At 40.0% G+C, this 18,372-nt stretch overlaps 2 protein-coding genes across 2 annotated transcripts; both read left to right on the top strand.

The window, feature by feature from the left end:
• Positions 1–850: 850 nt before the first annotated feature.
• On the top strand, positions 851–4,919 carry actb1 (actin, beta 1). Its single transcript, XM_074629696.1, has 7 exons — positions 851–1,009; positions 2,152–2,277; positions 2,378–2,617; positions 3,163–3,409; positions 3,504–3,695; positions 3,830–4,011; positions 4,251–4,919. Exons 2-7 carry the CDS (start codon positions 2,155–2,157, stop codon positions 4,392–4,394), a joined length of 1,128 nt encoding a protein of 375 aa, XP_074485797.1. The 5' UTR covers positions 851–1,009; positions 2,152–2,154; the 3' UTR covers positions 4,395–4,919.
• Positions 4,920–9,197: 4,278 nt separating this feature from the next.
• Positions 9,198–17,281, top strand: fbxl18 (F-box and leucine-rich repeat protein 18). Its single transcript, XM_074629695.1, has 7 exons — positions 9,198–9,416; positions 10,961–11,158; positions 11,368–11,717; positions 13,447–13,582; positions 14,325–15,403; positions 16,728–16,946; positions 17,026–17,281. Exons 1-7 carry the CDS (start codon positions 9,360–9,362, stop codon positions 17,180–17,182), a joined length of 2,196 nt encoding a protein of 731 aa, XP_074485796.1. The 5' UTR covers positions 9,198–9,359; the 3' UTR covers positions 17,183–17,281.
• The last annotated feature ends 1,091 nt before the right edge of the window (positions 17,282–18,372 follow it).

Here is an 18,372-nt window from a genome sequence, read left to right as displayed (position 1 = left end):
TGACAATATCTAGTGAATGTACAGTGGACGTTTGTGCAGAAATAAATGCTGCAGCTCCTCCATACCAACAGAGGTTTCCCGTGACGGGGCTCCGCAGCGAGAAATGTTATCGCCTCTGATCAGGTGCCGGTGTCTCCCTCTGACCACGGTTGGGAGGCTGAAGCAGGAAAGGCCAACACTAGGATCAGCATTGATTCATGGAGAGACCTTCGTCTGGTCAGCTAACATTACTGCCAAGCAGGTGAAATATAGAGTGATATTGTGGTTTTAGCTGACGTGTGTCGCCTCACTGTTTTGAGCGGTGCTCATTCATGTCTATTTAGAGCGAGCACAAGCGTGAGCCAGACGCTGACTTTCGTTGACTTGACGGCCACAGGTGTCGCTGTTAACAAGCATTTCTGATTCTTACAAACAGTCCCTTTAAATGACATGAATAGTGGATCTGTTTGTGTCCTGCACTGTCCCTCCAATGCACAGAGATACAAACCGAAGACAATAACATGGATGTATGAATAAAGTGATTAAAACATGATGAATTACATCAAAATGTGCTCATTAGCTCAACAGAAAAGCACAACTTGTTTCAAGGACTGCTGTGTGTTTTGAAGCACCGATTTGTTGCCCCATACCTGTAAGTCATCCCCATTGCGTTTCATCATAATAAACAATGATGAAGACGGATATGAACACGTGTTTTATTGAACAGTGAACGGCCCCAGATTGATAGTATTGATAGTATATAGATTAGTTACTTGTCTCTCCTCTGTCCTGTCAGAGCTCAAGGAGCGTTATCTGCATGCGCCACACCCAGTGGAGGCGGCTCGACCAATCAGAGGCCGCCGTGCGGAAAGTTGTCCTTATATGGAGAGGGGGGCTGCAGCGCGAGCTCTGATAAAACCCTGCAGTTTGTATGCCTCCATTGCAGTCGAGATCAGACACTAGGTCCTACCGGAGTGTAACGCTCTCAGTCACAGCCCTCTTTTAAAGCCGATAACACACCCTCAAACAGGTAAGACAACTGGCGGAGTGAAGATGAAAGTTGTTTTTGTCATATTTCTAATGTATTTAGTTAACTTATAAGTGATGTTTTAGCCGGGAAAACTGAATTTTTGTGACTTTTCCCTCAAGTCGAAGCAACCGTTGGGATCGATCACGTTGCCATAGTAATCATTCATTGTATGTTTCTGACCGTCAGTTACAGTTTGAGAGGGATGCTAGCTACCAGATAGCGGTTAAAGTGTAGATATGGTGCTGGGATGCTGTCTTTATAATTTAACAGATGGTGGATTGCAGATGAGACGGATTCAATTTAATATATTTAAGTAAAAATTGCAGATAGTGCGTGTAGAAATGGTTAAAGGTTGCCATAGATATTACAGCTATAGGAAGTCATCAAGTTAACGTTACAGCTAACGAATATCAGTTGACCGTTTTCACTTAAACTTGTAACCATGGTGATCACGACCATAACGGTCATCTAACTGCAGCTAACGAATGTCAGTTGGCTTTTTTCCCCCACATAAACTTGTAACCATGGTGATCACGACATAACGGTCATCTAACCTATAGCTAACGAATGTCAGTTGGGCTTTTCTTCACATAAACTTGTAACCATGGTGATCACGACCATAACGGTCATCTAAACTAGCTAAGGAATGTCAGTTGGCTTTTTTCCCACATAAACTTGTAACCGTGGTGATCACGACATAACGGTCCACCTGATGACAGTGAATGGAAGTTAATTCACCTCAGCTGTTATAACGGCTGTGTTAAAGCGGTAGAGGTGTGTGTGTGTGTGTGTGTGTGTGTAGGTTGATCCCGGTGAAGGGAGTGGCCGGCTGTCTGGCTGTCTGTCTGGTGTCATTTGAGGTTTAACAACACACAGGGCGGCTTCACGGTCCCGTCGCCGCCGTCTCCAAACGTGCTCTCACTTTTTCCTTATATGGCCACAGCCAGACCCGAGAGGAGAAACTGCCCTTTGTGTTTCTCATCTCTCTGGATCTGGACTGGGACTCTGCGCCACTGCGACATCCAGCGTCCAGTCTCCATAATGACAAGTTGATGATGTTTGCCAGATGTAACACGTAGCTGTCACATCAGTCTTAAACATCCTCCCCTTTTCTCTCTCTCTCTCTCTCTCTCTCTGCCCAGAAAATGGATGACGAAATCGCCGCCCTCGTTGTTGACAACGGATCCGGTATGTGCAAAGCTGGCTTTGCAGGAGATGATGCTCCACGTGCTGTGTTCCCCTCCATTGTTGGACGTCCCAGGCATCAGGTACGCATAATATCATGTAAACTATAAATACAAAAGCTTGCAAAAACTGTCCTACATTTCATTTCATTTTTGTCCTGATTATAAATTGTTTCTTTCCTAGGGTGTGATGGTCGGTATGGGCCAGAAAGACAGCTATGTTGGTGATGAGGCGCAGAGCAAAAGGGGAATCCTGACCCTGAAGTACCCCATTGAGCACGGTATCGTCACCAACTGGGATGACATGGAGAAGATCTGGCATCACACCTTCTACAATGAGCTGAGAGTTGCCCCCGAGGAGCACCCAGTCCTGCTCACAGAGGCTCCCCTGAATCCCAAGGCCAACAGGGAAAAGATGACCCAGGTAATAATGGCTGATGCACTGACACAATCCCCTCACTCAGGAAATCCACTCAGCTCACCTGCAGGGTGTCACAACAGGAGAATGTGTTGCCGCTCAGGCATTTCTTCTTCTGCTCAATCTGTCCATTTCATCCTGCTCCTTCGATCTCCAGGTTTCTTCTATCCTGTGCTGATCTTTTCATCTCTGCGGATGCTTCAGGTTTCTATCTCTCTGCACTGTGATGCATCAGGAATGACTTGTTGCAGCATGGCCACTGCTGTTTTTCAAACTAGGGTTGTTTTAGACGTGCCAAAGTAGATGACGAGCACCTAACTACACTGGTGTCTGCATGATGCAACAGATGACAGTAGAGCAGGTTGCCAACATGACCAAACTAAAGCACAGGTTCTTGTAATGACTGGTTTTCACATGGTGTTTAACTCAAAACGAAACAGGCCAGTGTGCTGTGCTTTCCTGTACTGACTGTACTAATCCATACTAGTTTACTTAAGGTTACGTTGACTCACTGATTCAATGACTCATCCCTCGTCTCCTCTCTCCTCCAGATCATGTTCGAGACCTTCAACACCCCTGCCATGTATGTGGCCATCCAGGCTGTGCTGTCCCTGTACGCCTCCGGTCGTACCACTGGTATTGTCATGGACTCTGGTGATGGTGTAACCCACACGGTGCCCATCTATGAAGGCTACGCCCTGCCCCACGCCATCCTCAGGTTGGACCTGGCTGGCAGAGACCTCACAGACTACCTCATGAAGATCCTGACCGAGAGGGGTTACAGCTTCACCACCACAGGTTAGCACAGAAAACACTGACTTCAAAACAAACTAACATTTGAAGCTAATGAAAAAAAAAAATGGATCTGACTATAAACGGTCTTATCTTACAGCTGAGCGTGAGATCGTGCGTGACATTAAGGAGAAGCTGTGTTACGTTGCACTGGACTTTGAGCAAGAAATGGGCACTGCTGCCTCCTCTTCATCCCTGGAGAAGAGCTACGAGCTGCCTGACGGACAGGTCATCACCATCGGAAATGAGAGGTTCCGTTGCCCCGAGGCCCTCTTCCAGCCCTCCTTCCTCGGTAAATGAAGTCAGGGAAACTGGCTGAAATACACTTATGGATTGAGTTTGATAAATGCATAAAGGGAGTTGTTTTTAAATTTGATCAAAGTATGTTGAACACAAACTTACTTTCTACTTCTCACCCTCTCACAGGTATGGAGTCTTGCGGTATCCATGAAACTACCTTCAACAGCATCATGAAGTGTGACGTTGACATCCGTAAGGACCTGTACGCCAACACTGTGCTGTCTGGCGGTACCACCATGTACCCCGGCATCGCTGACCGTATGCAGAAGGAAATCACCTCCCTGGCACCCACCACCATGAAGATCAAGGTATAACTCCGCCTTCATTACTCCAACTGGCATCCTCCCCTGAGGCAATGATGTGAAAAATGTTCCAGAAAGCTCTTTACCTTTACTGCCACTCAGTGGACAAACATGGTTAATGCAGCAGTCAAGCTCTTCTACATATAACTTTAGAAAATACTTGCAGGATTTCAGTGCATTTGCCAACACGTATGGATTGAGTTTAGTATTTTAACCCCTTTTTTTCCCCATCCTTCTCCCTGCAGATCATTGCTCCCCCAGAGAGGAAGTACTCCGTATGGATCGGTGGCTCCATCCTGGCTTCCCTGTCCACCTTCCAGCAGATGTGGATCAGCAAGCAGGAGTATGATGAGTCCGGCCCCAGCATTGTCCACAGGAAGTGCTTCTAAACAGACTTGTCAGTCCCCTCGCCCTAAACACACACTGCTACAAACCCAAACGACCGGCTCTGCATACATGCCTACACCAACACACTGGTGTATGCTGAGCCCACAACACCTCTTCCCATTTTCCCTCATCACTATGGCTATGGCACCATGCCCCTTGATGGGGAGAAACACTGCAGGAAGTACAGAGCGTCACAGGCGGTGTGAATGTGTGAAGAACATGAAGTCCATTGTCGTGTCTGTGTAGGTCATTCCAGATGTGTTTGTTCACTACCTTATTTGCCTCTATGAAGGTTTATTCTCTGGTGGGCCCACTGCCCAACAGACCTGTAGTATTGCTTATGTAAATTATGTAATCTTTTGTTTTTGTACTTTCAGCCTTAAACAATACTTGGTCCAGTTTGTTTTTGTCATTATGCAAAAGACAAAGCTTCTACCTTGTATGGTGGTGTTTGAAGGTTTGTGCATGGGGCGTCAAGCCTCCGGTGTACACAACAACCCAATAAAGCGCACAAGTCTGAGATTCCAGTCTGTCTACTTGGTGTTTATTCAGCTTGGCTCAAATATTAAAGGAAACACTTTAACTATAACAAATTAAAAGTCTGCTGTGATAAAGGCCAGTACTATGGATGAATCTAATGTCTCATTTAAATATTAACAGCAAATGCTCTCTCAAGCAAGTATGATCAGACTAAATGAATTACACACATTACAATACAGCTCCTCAGTTAATAGTCTTGAACACTAAAGTCATGCAGGATTTTGGCACAGGAGTTGAATGAGAAGATTATTGAGAAGGATATTTGAATTGCATTTTTTCCATCTTGAAAACTTGTCAACATTGGAAACCATAAGTGACATAATTCAACCTGATTGTTCTTAAAAGCTTAAAGCTGAAATAGGCGAGATTGGAGCAAATATGATTAAAAAAAGTTATTTTTATAAAACGGTCGCTATATCCTGACAGTAGTTCATGAAACAGGTAACCTGAGAAAAATCATGTGCCTCTGTGTCCTCCGGTGCTCCTAACGGCATCTGCAAGATTTCACATACTGGAGGTAAACAAGCAGTAAGAGCTGATCTGAGGTCTGCTGTCCATCTGCTGATTATGAGAGCCGGCTGTCAGTCACTCGTGAACTCCGACCAAACGGTCAAACTAGGCAGTGCTGATCAAATATGAATCAATATTATGTTACGTTAATGCCTATTTCTCGCCTCAAATGTTTTCAGAATCATCTTGTAGTGTACTGTTTAGCTATAAAATGAGAAAGTTTGTGATGCCGCCGCCATTGTGAAATCTGGTGAAGGAAGTTCCAGTCACATGACCGGAGCACAGCCAACACGAACGCTCTCTCTCTGAAATGACCTGTGATTGGTCAAAGTCTCCCGTCACGGGCTAGATTTTCTAAAGCCTGAAAACAGAGCCATGAGGAGGTGCAGAAGTCAAGTTAGCTCTCAGAACACTTGAATTACAATATGCGGAAAGTCTGTTATGGAATCTTTGCCTAATGATGTCAAAAGTATACTGCCTACTGCAGGTTTAAACGCCACCTTTCAGTATCACTTCACTGTGAATCTTTTTGTTATAGTGCCATCATGTGGACAACAAAATTAATGTGAGAAGTAATTATTAAACAGATATTTATTTCGTATCAGTGAATTTGTAGAACGAACTACTAAGAAGTCATATAGTTGTAAAATTGAAAACATAGGTCACAGCAACTCAGCTAAGGAATTTTGATTTGATTAGTTGGAACACAAAGTGTACAAGACTCTGCTGCAGGAGTAGTTTGAGAAGTTTGTAGTGTGTTATTTCACATTATTACACGGCTTTGTTGAATACTCGATTCTGATTGGTCTATCACAGCATTCTACGGTCTGTTATTTCTTCATAGCAGACCGGTGCTATGTATAACAGACCGTTGCTATGGGTGCAGTTCTGATCTCAGACTCTGGAGGACCATTTTTGTGTCAAATTGATTTCTTAAGGAAATAGCCGTGTAATAAGTGGGATAATGTACAGCTAGCAGGTCATTGTTGTGAAATAAACCCCTTCAGGACGATGCAACAGTTCACAACAATGACCAGCTCGCTGTACATTATCCCTTACATGATAAATATCCATCTCTTAGTGAATATTTGATTAAAGCGAGACATCTTCTGTCATCGTCCTCACACATCCTTCTTTGTTTAAAAAGCAGGCTATTTCCTTTACCTGTGTCCCCACATATTGGCAAAAATGTACTTCTTTTTTAACAGTGGAATTAACATTTGAAGCAAACGGGCTAATTCACTTTGGGTTGTAATAATTGTATAACAGTGTTTAATAACTACAGAAACTAGTTTGTAGTTCTGGTGCTGGTTTGTTCATTTCTGTCTCAGAATTTAAGAACCCAAACAGTACATATATTTCCACAAAATAAAACATATAAAATTGTTGCTAAATTTGATTTGGGCCCAGTAAATTCACCAAAAAAGTATGTATTGCTGTTTTTTATAAATAATCTAAAAAGTATATTAAAACCATTGGTGGAAAGTAACATTTATTCAAGTACTTTAAACACTTGTACTTTACTTGAGCATTTCCATTTCATGCTACTTCTACTGTGCTACATTTCAGAGACAAATATTGTATTTTTTACTCCACTACATTTATTTGACAGTTATAAGTTACTTTGAAGATGAATGTTTTATACAACATATGTGCTCAGTTTATAAAGAATAATGCATTATAGAGTACTTGTTATAGATTAAACTACCCAACAGGATAAAACAGTTTGAAATTAGCTTAATTTTGACCAGCTACAACATAAAATGCCATTTATACCAGTAGCCATCAGACTTTATAACTCCTCCACCTTCCTCAGGAAGGACAGCTAAAAACACCGGACACTGACAACAACAATAATATCAATATCACTGTTCATTGTGTGCAATATTAATGTCCAACATGTGCAATATTACTTATTTTTCTGTTTTTTAAGCTTACTTTACCTTTGTTTACTTTACTTATCTTATTTACTCATTTTACTAAATGTGTCTTACTTAACTGTTATTCTTTTAGGCGCTGGTGCTAGAAATAGTACTTTTTTATTTTATAAACTTGTATTTGATACACTTGAACTTGTTGTAATTTTTTGTTGTATTTTTGAGCAATCTCTGGCACAAGAATTTCCTTCGGGATTAATAAAGTTCTATCTTATCTTATACAGTCATGCATAGGTAATAGCCTAATAATCCAATAATATAATATCCCACTGACTGGGGTCATTCTGCTGCCTAATGAATTCTTTTACTTTTGATACATTTTGCTGCTATTATTTTTGTACTTTTTAGATTTTTAATGCAGGAATTTTAGTAGTAGTAATTTTACCCTGAGTTATTACTATTTTTTTTAATGTAAGTAAAGAATCTGAATACTTTTTCCACCTCTGATAAAACCATAAATCTTTCTATTATTATTGGTTATAAAAATTAATATCTCCTTTTTTTGGGTTAAAAGTATTTTTATTGGTATTCTGTACAAAACCCAATAAATCACAAAAATAATTGTATAGACAAATTATACCCCCCCATCCCTATAACAATATTACTGCACCATTAAATAAGCAGACTCAATTTCATAAACAATTACATTTATACATATAAATTAATTAAATCCGATAGAAACATAAACGAAACATATACAAAAAAAAAAGGAAAAAGGAAAGGACCAAAAACATAAAAAGATAAGTAAATTAAAAATAATAATAAATATATTTTAAATAATATATAATAAATATAATATCTCCTTTTTTAATTATATTTTTAAATTACTACTATTTTTTGCTTTCTTCATTGTGTAATTTCTAGCATTATTTAGGTGTTCTGCACATTTTTTGAAGGACAGTTTTAATTAATCAAATGAGGAAATTTCATAAAATTACAATTATTTTGTATGTAAGTAAACAATCTGAATACTTCTTCCACCTCTGATAAAACCATAAATCTTTCTATTTTTATTGGTTATAAAAATGAATATCTCCTTTTTTGGGGTTCAAAGTCTTTTTATTGGTATTCTGTACAAAACCCAATAAATCACAGAAATAATTGTATAGACAAATTATACACCCCCCCCCCCCCCCCCCCCCCACCCCCCATCCCTATAACAATATTACTGCACCATTAAATAAGCAGACTCAATTTCATAAACAATTACATTAATACATATAAATTAATTAAATCCGATAGAAACATAAACGAAACATATACAACAAAAAAAAAGGAAAAAGGAAAAAGGAAAGGACCAAAAACATAAAAAGATAAGTAAATTAAAAATAATAATAAATATATTTTAAATAATATATAAATAAATTATTATTATTATTATTATTATTATTATTATTATTATTATTATTATTATTATTATTATTATTATAATATTTTAAATTACTACTATTTTTTTCTTTCTTCAGTGTGTAATTGTTCTGCACTTTTTTTAAAGGACAGTTTTAATTAATTAATGAGGAAATTTCATAAAATTACAATTATTTTTGATGTAAGTAAACAATCTGAATACTTCTTCCACCTCTGATAAAACCATACATCTTTCTATTATTATTGCTTGTAAATATTAATATCTCATTTTTTCAATTAATAATAATAATAATAATAATAATAATTATTATTATTATTATTATATTTTTAAATTACTACAATTTTTTTCTTTCTTCAGTGTGTAATTGTTGAAGGACAGTTTTAATTAATTAATGAGGAAATTTCATTAAAAAAAAAATCGCCTTGAACGGAAGTGTGTCCGTCACTGACAGACTTCCGTCACTGTGCAGCAGTAAACGTAATCCGTGCTGTCACCGGTTGGATGTGAACGTTACATCGCCGGTGCTTCACCGTAAAGCGGATTCATCGGAACATGAGTCGTCGGCCCGGCTGGATGAACATCTGAAATATAAATAAAACATCCCGAGGACCATGAGTGGGACCGTGAGAGGAGTTTCAGAGGACATGGACCGACAGATTATTGTCCAGGTGGGTTAACCGACTCAACAACACATGAATAGTTAACGGTACCGGGACATGGACCGAGCAGCTGGACCAGCTAGCTCATGATAACTAGCGGAGTGAGGTTACACCAGCTCCACACACATCACTGCAGAGTTACTCAACCAAGTTTAGTTTACACATTGTGGTACAACGACGTGTGGTTTGGTGTCTCCTTTTTATTAACCTGCTAAAGAACAGAAATCCTCTTTTGTATGATTGGACAGACAGACAGACACAATGTGGCTGCTGCTAATACTCATATCAATATGTCTCAACATGTCTGTACATCTTGTATCAGGGTTCAAAAGGCTATACTTTCTAATAAGTAAAATAGTAATGGCATCATCTCCTAATCCAAAATTGTACTATATGTATGTCAAACTGTATAAGACTGAGCAATATAGATAAATGCCATTTTATATTGTACTATCCATATCATTGTCTTTTATAGAATTAAAATGATAAATAATAAAAACTATAATGAAATGTAAAGATAAAATAACCAGATAAAAAATTCTGATTTTGGCAAATCCAGCAAATTAAATACCTGACATTGATGCAAATTATATAAAAATCAAGTGTTGCCATCAGGGTCTGGAATCAACCTTTTTCCTCATCTGCCACTGTGGCAGGTCACTGAACATTTCTACCGGCTGCCACTTTGGAAATCTAGGTAGAACGCTTTAAAATTGTAAACACAGTCAGTGGTACCAGACTGTAGAATTATGGATTATATCATGTAACCTTAATGCATGACTATAATATTTCTTAATATAAGGAAAACCTGTCTGCCATGGTGGCAGGTGACCTGAAATCTTTACCTGCCACAGCCAACATTTACCCTGTTATCTGGCAGGTGGCAGGCGCTAATGTCATTCCCTGGTTGCCATAAAGCAGTCCCACTCATTAATTTGCAGCATTGCCTACAATGGCTTAATACAACCAGAAACATTAAAAGGAGAGCTACCACAGTATGAATGATAAGTTGTCATATCACCTCACCCAGCTATAATCTAGTGTCCTAATAACCACTTCTGTCTCTGTGTTTGAACTCAATAACAAAATACCAAGAATTAGTAATTGATACCACACAAATTTTCAGCATCTTTTCAAGATTCAAGATTCAAGCCCTTTATTGTCATTGCATAGTACAACGAAATTAGATTGTGACAATCCCATAGGTGCTAAAAAAGATAATAGAAATAAAAAAAAGAGATAGTGCAATATAAATATAAAGAATATAATAGATAAAATACAATATAAGATTTAAAAATACAATATGTATATTGATGAGATGACAGTTTTGCCAGATGACAGTTTTGCCAGATTATTGCACAAAGTGTCCGTCAGATAATTAAGTAATTATTGCACAGCATCAGATAATTATTCCTGTGATCAGCATATGTTATTGCACATATTCGTAACAGTAGATTGTCAGTATTGGTCTTGGTAATTCTTTCCAAAGGTTGACTGAATACACAGAGGGTCTAAAAGCATTTAACCGTGACACTGTTTGCTGTCTGTCTCAGGCTGTATTCGACGAGGACACAATGTCCTCTACCTCGGTGGGAATGTCAGATTTGTCCGATGAGATCCTGCTGTGCATCCTCCGCCACGTTCCAGTGTGTGACCTGGTGCAGAACGTGGCAAACGTCTGCCACAAGTTACACACACTGTGCTATGATAAGACCCTGCTCACAAACGTCAGCCTGTCTGAGGAGTATCTGGTAAAGCTGTTGAAAACGTTATTTATCATCATTTGAACTGATAAGGCATGTCTCAACATTGTTTTAGTGAAGATCTCTATCACAGTTTTCTATTAATCTACAAGTTCATGCACGTGTGTGGAACTATCTGTATGCTTTGAAACATTTCTTCAACACATACTTGTTGCCTTTTGAAACATTCGATAAAATGTGTTCTTTGTTTCCTCCAGGCTGACGATCTATTGGTTCAGAACGTATTGAAGCAGCTAGCCAATCACGTGCAGTCTCTCAGCCTGAATGGTTGCTACTGGCTGTCTGCCGCTACAGTGGAGCTTCTTGCTCGCTGCAGAGGAGTGACGCACCTCGATGTCACCGGCTGTCGCATCACTTCCCCCCGTCTCTCCCGTCTCCTCTCCTCTCTCTCTCTGCTCAGATCACTCGCCATTGATGTTACGGCAGGCTTCAGCACAGCTACGCTCAGTTCGGCGGCGGTGGATTCACTGAGCCGCCTGTCGGAGCTCAGACAGACGCTGTTGACACCGAGTTATGGTGTGGTGCCATGCTGCATCCAACTACGCAAGTAAGGATCTCTCAGATTACTGAGGTTTCACAGGAGGCCTGTGTCCAGAATCACCCTCTTTGGCAGACTGCACTATATACTTTGATCTATCTTTTTGTGATTCTCTTGACACCAAAATGTATGCATCATGTGTGTCTTTAGAAATGTTGCTAGGGGCTCTGTTAGGCTTTACTATGTAAATACTAACACATCTCAGTTTAGCATGTTAGCATGCAAACATTTTCTCATTTGCACAGAGTGCAGCTGAGGCTGATGAGAATGTCATTAGTTTACTGTTTATCATTTGCATTTATGCATATGATATTTACCCAGAATGACAAATAGGTTTACCATATCTGACACCTTCCTCCAGAGACCATCCATATAGATCAGGACTTGAAATAAATCAAATGAAGGATTGCCAGTTCCGATATTTAACCAGCTGTAAAGATCCTGCCAAAACTGTAATGTGATTGAACAAGAGAAAAATAGATGCTCAACAGTTTCAGGTTCTTTCAAGCAAAACCTAAAAGGATCTGTTTCAAAACGAAATCTTCTCCGTAGAGTTTCTGTCTGCACCTACTTAGCTGTGGAGACATTTCATTAAAAACTACAAAAGTCAGCCTCAAGGTGGAGCCAGAGGAAAAGTCAGGGGTTCCCCAAAGTCAGCAGGATATATCATCTGGGGATCCCGAATGGCTACGAAATGTTGTGCCAATTCCTTTTTGTAGATGTTGAGATATTTCACAAGATAATTTAAAGTTTGACCTGCTGGTGGAGCTACAGGAAAAGTCAGGATGACCAAAGTCATTAGGATATATCCTCTAGGGATCACGAATGTCTATTCAAAATGTCATGGAAATCCATCCAGCAGTTGTTGAGATATTTTTCAGTCTGGATCAAAGTGGTGGACCTAGAGCCATGGCATGGCTAAAAAAAAAATGCTTCACCTGCTTGTGTCACAATTAGGGCTGTCAAAGTTAACGCGATAATAATGCGTTAACACAAATTCGTTTTAACGCCACTAATTTCTTTAACACATTAACACAATTGCGATTTTTAGGTTATAGCGGGCTCAGTTTTAAAGCTAGTGAAGATACAAGCATCATATGAAACTAGAAAACCAACCATGTCACACTAGGTTGCACCTGTTGGGCTTCAGTTTGCCATGTTATGATTTGAGCATTTTATTTATGCTAAATGCAGTACCTGTGAGGGTTTCTGGACAATAGTTGTCATTGTTTTGTGTTGTTTATTGATTTCCAATAATAAATATAGACATTTGCATAAAGCAAGCATATTTGCCCACTCCCGTGTTAATAAGAGCCTTAAATACTTGACAAATCTCCCTTTAATGTACATGTTTAACAGATAAAAAACGTGCAAATAATTTGCGATTAATTGTGATTAACTATTTTAATCTATTGACAGCCCTACTAAAATGCAAAAGTGTAATGATTCACCTGCTTGTGTCACAATCAAATGTTGCTCTATCCTTTAGTAACATTATATACTAATTCAGAGATGTCAATCTGCATTTACTTGTAACTTAAAAGCACATTAATTTCTGGTCTGGTTATGTGCGAACAGAAATTCATCATCTTAATGCCTTTGGTCCATTGGGTTGAGTTTAGCGACACGATGCTCATGGAACTTCATGCATTTACATTGTTGTTGCTGTCTCAGGACTTTGTGTTACTGCTTTACTACCACATTGTTGAGTGTGTGTGTCTGTGTTTGTACCCTGCAGGCTGATGCTGCAGTTTGACATCTCAGACAGGACCAGAGAGGGATTCAATGTTTGCTGTCCTTTAGTGGTGGATCAGAGCAGTGTGCCACCTTACCAACATCTGGAGGAGTTCACTGCCAGGCTGGCTCCAGGAGGGGTGAGTTTGTTGGTGTGCATGTACATGTAATATGTTCTCATTAGGGCTGTCAACCGATTTAAATAGTTAATCGCAATTAATAGCAAATTAATCACAAATTTTTTCATCTGTTGAAAATGTACCTTAAAGGGAGATTTGTCAAGTATTTAATCCTCTTATCAACATGGGAGTGGGCAAATATGCTTCTTTATGCAAATGTATGTTAATATTTATTATTGGAAATCAATTAACAACACAAAACAACAGGTACTGCATTTAACATTAAAAAAATGGCAAACTGCAGCCCAACAGGCAACAACAGCTGTCAGTGTGTCAGTGTGCTGACTTGACTATGACTTGCCCCAAACTGCATGTGATTATCATAAAGTGGGCATGTCTGTAAAGGGGAGACTCGTGGGTACCCATAGAACCCATTTTCATTCACATATCTTAAGGTCAGAGGTCAAGGGACCCCTTTGAAGATGGCCATGATAGTTTTTCCTCGTCAAAATTTAGCGTAAGTTTGGTTTGTTATATAGCCTCCTTCTCGACAAGCCAGTTTGATATGATTGGTACCAATAAATTCCTTAGGTGTTCGCAAATTGCGTTAATGTGTTAAAGAAATTAGTGGCGTTAAAATGAATTTGCGTTAACGCATTATTATCGCGTTAACTTTTGACAGCCCTAGTTCCCATATGTCTGCAGTATACACTGCAGTATTGTGCAGTTTGTAATTAGTGTATCTGTGTGTTGATGTCCTTAGGCCAACCAGGAGTTGCTTCTGCTCTACCTGGCAGTTTTCAGCGTTCACATTCCAAAGAGACTCAGAGTTTTCCTTGTGTCGATTCCTGGCCCAAACCCTGCTCGCTGGCATGCTGCTCGCTCACTGGCCCAGACCTTGGGTCAACAAGATGACCTGGAGGCCCTGCAGCTCCCTCTGTCCTGGCTGGATTCCTCATCCCTAAAGCAAACCCTGGAGGGAAACAGTCCGAAGCACCTGAGCTTCAGCCGCTGCCCAGCGTTGTGGCCACAGGTTTTCCAGTCGTTGCTGGAGGGAGGAGTCAGAGACGCCACACAGCTGACCAGCCTGAACCTCAGCGGGATCAACAAGGTCCTTTACTCAGAGTGTACGAGTGTGGAAGATCAGCTGGTTCCTGCGACAATAGGCCGGTTGGCAGTTGTCTGCTCCAACATTAAACACCTGAACCTGATGCACACACACTATCATCATGAAAACTCACCTGAGCCAGGTGGAGAAACACACCTGTGTGCCAGCTTAGCCAAACTCGCACACCTGCGCTCGCTCACTCTGCCTGCCTGCGCTCTGTCAGACGGCTTAAACACACATCAAATCTCTAGAAACAACATGACTCCCTCTGGGTTGTTCCTGGGGTTGAAGAAGACGCCACGTCTGGGGTTCCAGAATTACAAGCCCGATTCAGAGTCTCCTCCGTCAGGGGACAGCACTTCAGGGCTCACTCTGCTCTTAGCTGGCTGCCCTTTTTTAGAGGTCTTAGAGCTCATCGGTCCAGGATTTGTCTCCGCGCTGCCTCGGCTCGAGCCCCGCACTCGTGCCAGCGTGGAGCCTCGTGGTATGTGTGCGTGGGCACAAGGAGTTGGCGACGCACACTTAGCGGCACTTGAGGCTTTCCCTCGATTACGTCGTCTGACTCTGGCTGGGCTTCCTGGGGTCCTTAGGGGGACAGGGCTGGTACAGCTGACCAGGCAGTGCAAAGACCTACAGGTATTATCCCTTGCCAACATGGGATCACTAAAAACCATGAACTACACCCCTGCCTTGCTGGACTCACTTAAACAGTGCACACAGCTACAGGAACTCAGGTTAGAAGCTCTCTTTGTGTACCCTTCATTTACTGTAATACTAAACACCAACTAGGGCTGTCCCGAATACCATTTTTTGGGCTTCGAAGCTTCAGTGAGAAATATTCAAAGGTATTCGAAGGTATTCGCGGTGGCTGATGTGTTCTCCTGTCTGTCTCCATCTCCCTTGTTTCAGTGCCGCTTCCGTTCTACTGTGCAGACCTCTACTGTGCACCTCTACACACAACAAACAGCGATGCCCGTCAGAGAATATGTTGAAAATGTTAAATATGACTAATGAATAATGTGGTCGGATTATTCCTTATTTCATGGGCTATTTGGGGATTTATACATTATTATTACATACTTATTTATAAAAATGAAAAAAAAAACAGAAGCATTCGAATACTGATTTGGAGGCAGATTACCATGGCAACGGTCGAAGCTTCGAAGCATTCGGGTCAGCCCTAACATTAACCATCAGATTGTACATGTCATAATTATTATTATATGTCCCTTTAGTTAACAGATTGTCCCTCTTTCCAATAAAGGCATTTATTATTAATTAATACTAATATTTCATTTATTATTTTAACTAATAATTTAATCCTAATGATATTTTCCTCCCTGGGGTGTTAAGTAGATTCAAAACCATTAAATGCTTGGCTGATAACATGAAGAATCAAAACATTATCTCTCAGCAGCAACATTATCTGTTGTGAAAATTTTGAATTGGCAGATTGTATTTTTTTTGGTGATAATTATGGGAACCCCCAAACTATGGAGGACAGAACCTGCCAAAATCAAAAATAAATAAATATTATTCATTAAATGCAGCAAAAATAATCATGCAAAATAAATAAATAAATTTAAAAATAAAAAAAAAAAAATACATAAATAAATAAAAGGGAAAATTAAACAGAAGAGTAAATAAGGGAATATTACAGAGATAAATAAATAAAGAAGCAAGTTAAACAAAAATATCAATTTATGTCACATTTTATCAATTGATTAATGACTACATTTATTTTTTATATTATTTTTTCTACATTTAATGACATTTATTTGTTGTCATTTATTTATTTATTCATTTATTTTTTTTACTTTGGCAGGTTCCATCCTCCATACTAAACAGGCAAACCATACAGCCAGATTTACCTTGTAGTGTGATGTAGTGTTTATTTCATGTAAGGTTGTTCCTTAGATTCACCACAAAAAATAGGGCAGTACACCATTTAGTCTAATTACATTTAATGGTAGAAATTCACATGTTTGCTCAGCTTGTTGTTTTTATTTATTGAACACTGTGTGTGTGTGTGTGTGTGTGTGTGTGTGTGTGTTTTAGGTTAGAGCAGCCCTACCTGAATGCCAACGCGTCATTCTTTGAGGCTCTGTCCTGCTGCTCCCGTCTGCAGCGTCTCTGCCTTATCTCACGCAGCGGTACCTTTGACCCATCGGCCGCCGAAACCTTCATGGAGCGATGCCGCCATGTAATCATGTGCCACATGTTCATGGGTGGCACCTTGGTGGCTTGTCGCACGCTGCAGAAAGCTCTGCTGGACAGGTCAGTATTTGTGTGTGAGGACAAACTCGTCAAACGTTAAATCTCAAATTCACCTTTTCTTCTGTTTTCTCTCCGTTAGATTTTCAGTGGAGCGCTCGGCCCTGAGTGTGGTCATCTATCCAATACAGCATGAAGATCTGCATTCAGTCATCAGAGACATCCCACTAACGCTGCTGGATAGGATTACTTTGTTCCAGAGCCACGTGGCCCAACCACCGCATTTATCACCATTGTGACATCACCAGAAAGCATCAGTGGGATTGGCGCTCAACAGCTGCTCAGAGGTGCTCAGACCCATTTTATTCTGCAGGAAATGAAATTAAAGACTGTCATCTGCACAGTGATTTCTGATTGAGTTATTTGTTACATCAACAACTGTTTCCAGCAGCTCTACTACAACACATCAACCATGATTGTTTTCATCTACATGACAGAGTAATGATGGTCTCGGTAGGGAGTTTTAGTTTATTGTTCCAGGTAGGGCTGCTTGATTATGGTACAAATTATAATCACAATTTATTTTGGTCAATATTGAGATCACAATTATTTACAACACCAAATTGAATCTATTTGATCCGTTTACATAGACACAAATTTCCTTCTTTTTTTTGTGATTCTCAGCACGAATTTCAACAATTTACTTTTCTTGTGTTTTCCTACGAATGTCCAGCAACACATGACGCATGATTTAATTTTCGCTCCAGTCTTTTCAAAATAAAACTACTTAGTTAGGTTTAGGAAAAGATCACGGTTTGGGTTAAAAAAAACTCCGGAAGTGCTGTAACTTAAGTACGTGACAAATAAATACACTTTGACTTGTGGTTTGACACGGGACACAAATACCGGTCTCCTGGGTCTTTTAACTTCCTGGTTTACTGTTACATGGATTACTTACAAATTGATTTTGTGCTGACCATCACAAAAACAAATATGAATTCATGTCTATGTACACAAATCAATACATTAAGTTTCATTACTATTTCACTAACTGCTGTGCGACTGGGCTGGTATTTAACACGATTACTCATTGACTTTGGAAACAAAATGCATTGAGAAAACATTTTGCAGCTCACATTTTAAAGTTAAATCCATCAATCTGGTGCACTTTGAGAGCAAAATTAATATGTTTTTGATGGAACTTTGTGCTCTAGTTAACAATTGAATCATAAACACATTGGTTTTGTAGAGATTAATTGTGATGAAACGGCAAAGAAGTCCCCACAAAGCATGGTAAACGAGATTGGGTCCGTGATCAGGTTGGCCAAAATCACCGCACTGAGGACAGTATGCCCCGGTTGACCATCGCTCCCGCAGGGTGACAGGCCACAGCGACCACTAAGCGGTGAGGTCTGGGCTTCACCCTGGGTCTTTCTAAGCCAACCTAGAGCCGTCTCTGACCTGCCGTGCGGGGTGAAAGGGCACCGCC

Source organism: Sebastes fasciatus, chromosome 3, assembly GCF_043250625.1.
Source record: "Sebastes fasciatus isolate fSebFas1 chromosome 3, fSebFas1.pri, whole genome shotgun sequence".
NCBI classification, from domain to species: Eukaryota; Metazoa; Chordata; class Actinopteri; order Perciformes; family Sebastidae; genus Sebastes; species Sebastes fasciatus.
Note: the sequence above shows the minus strand (reverse complement) of the source record. Positions and strands in the feature narration are given on the sequence as shown.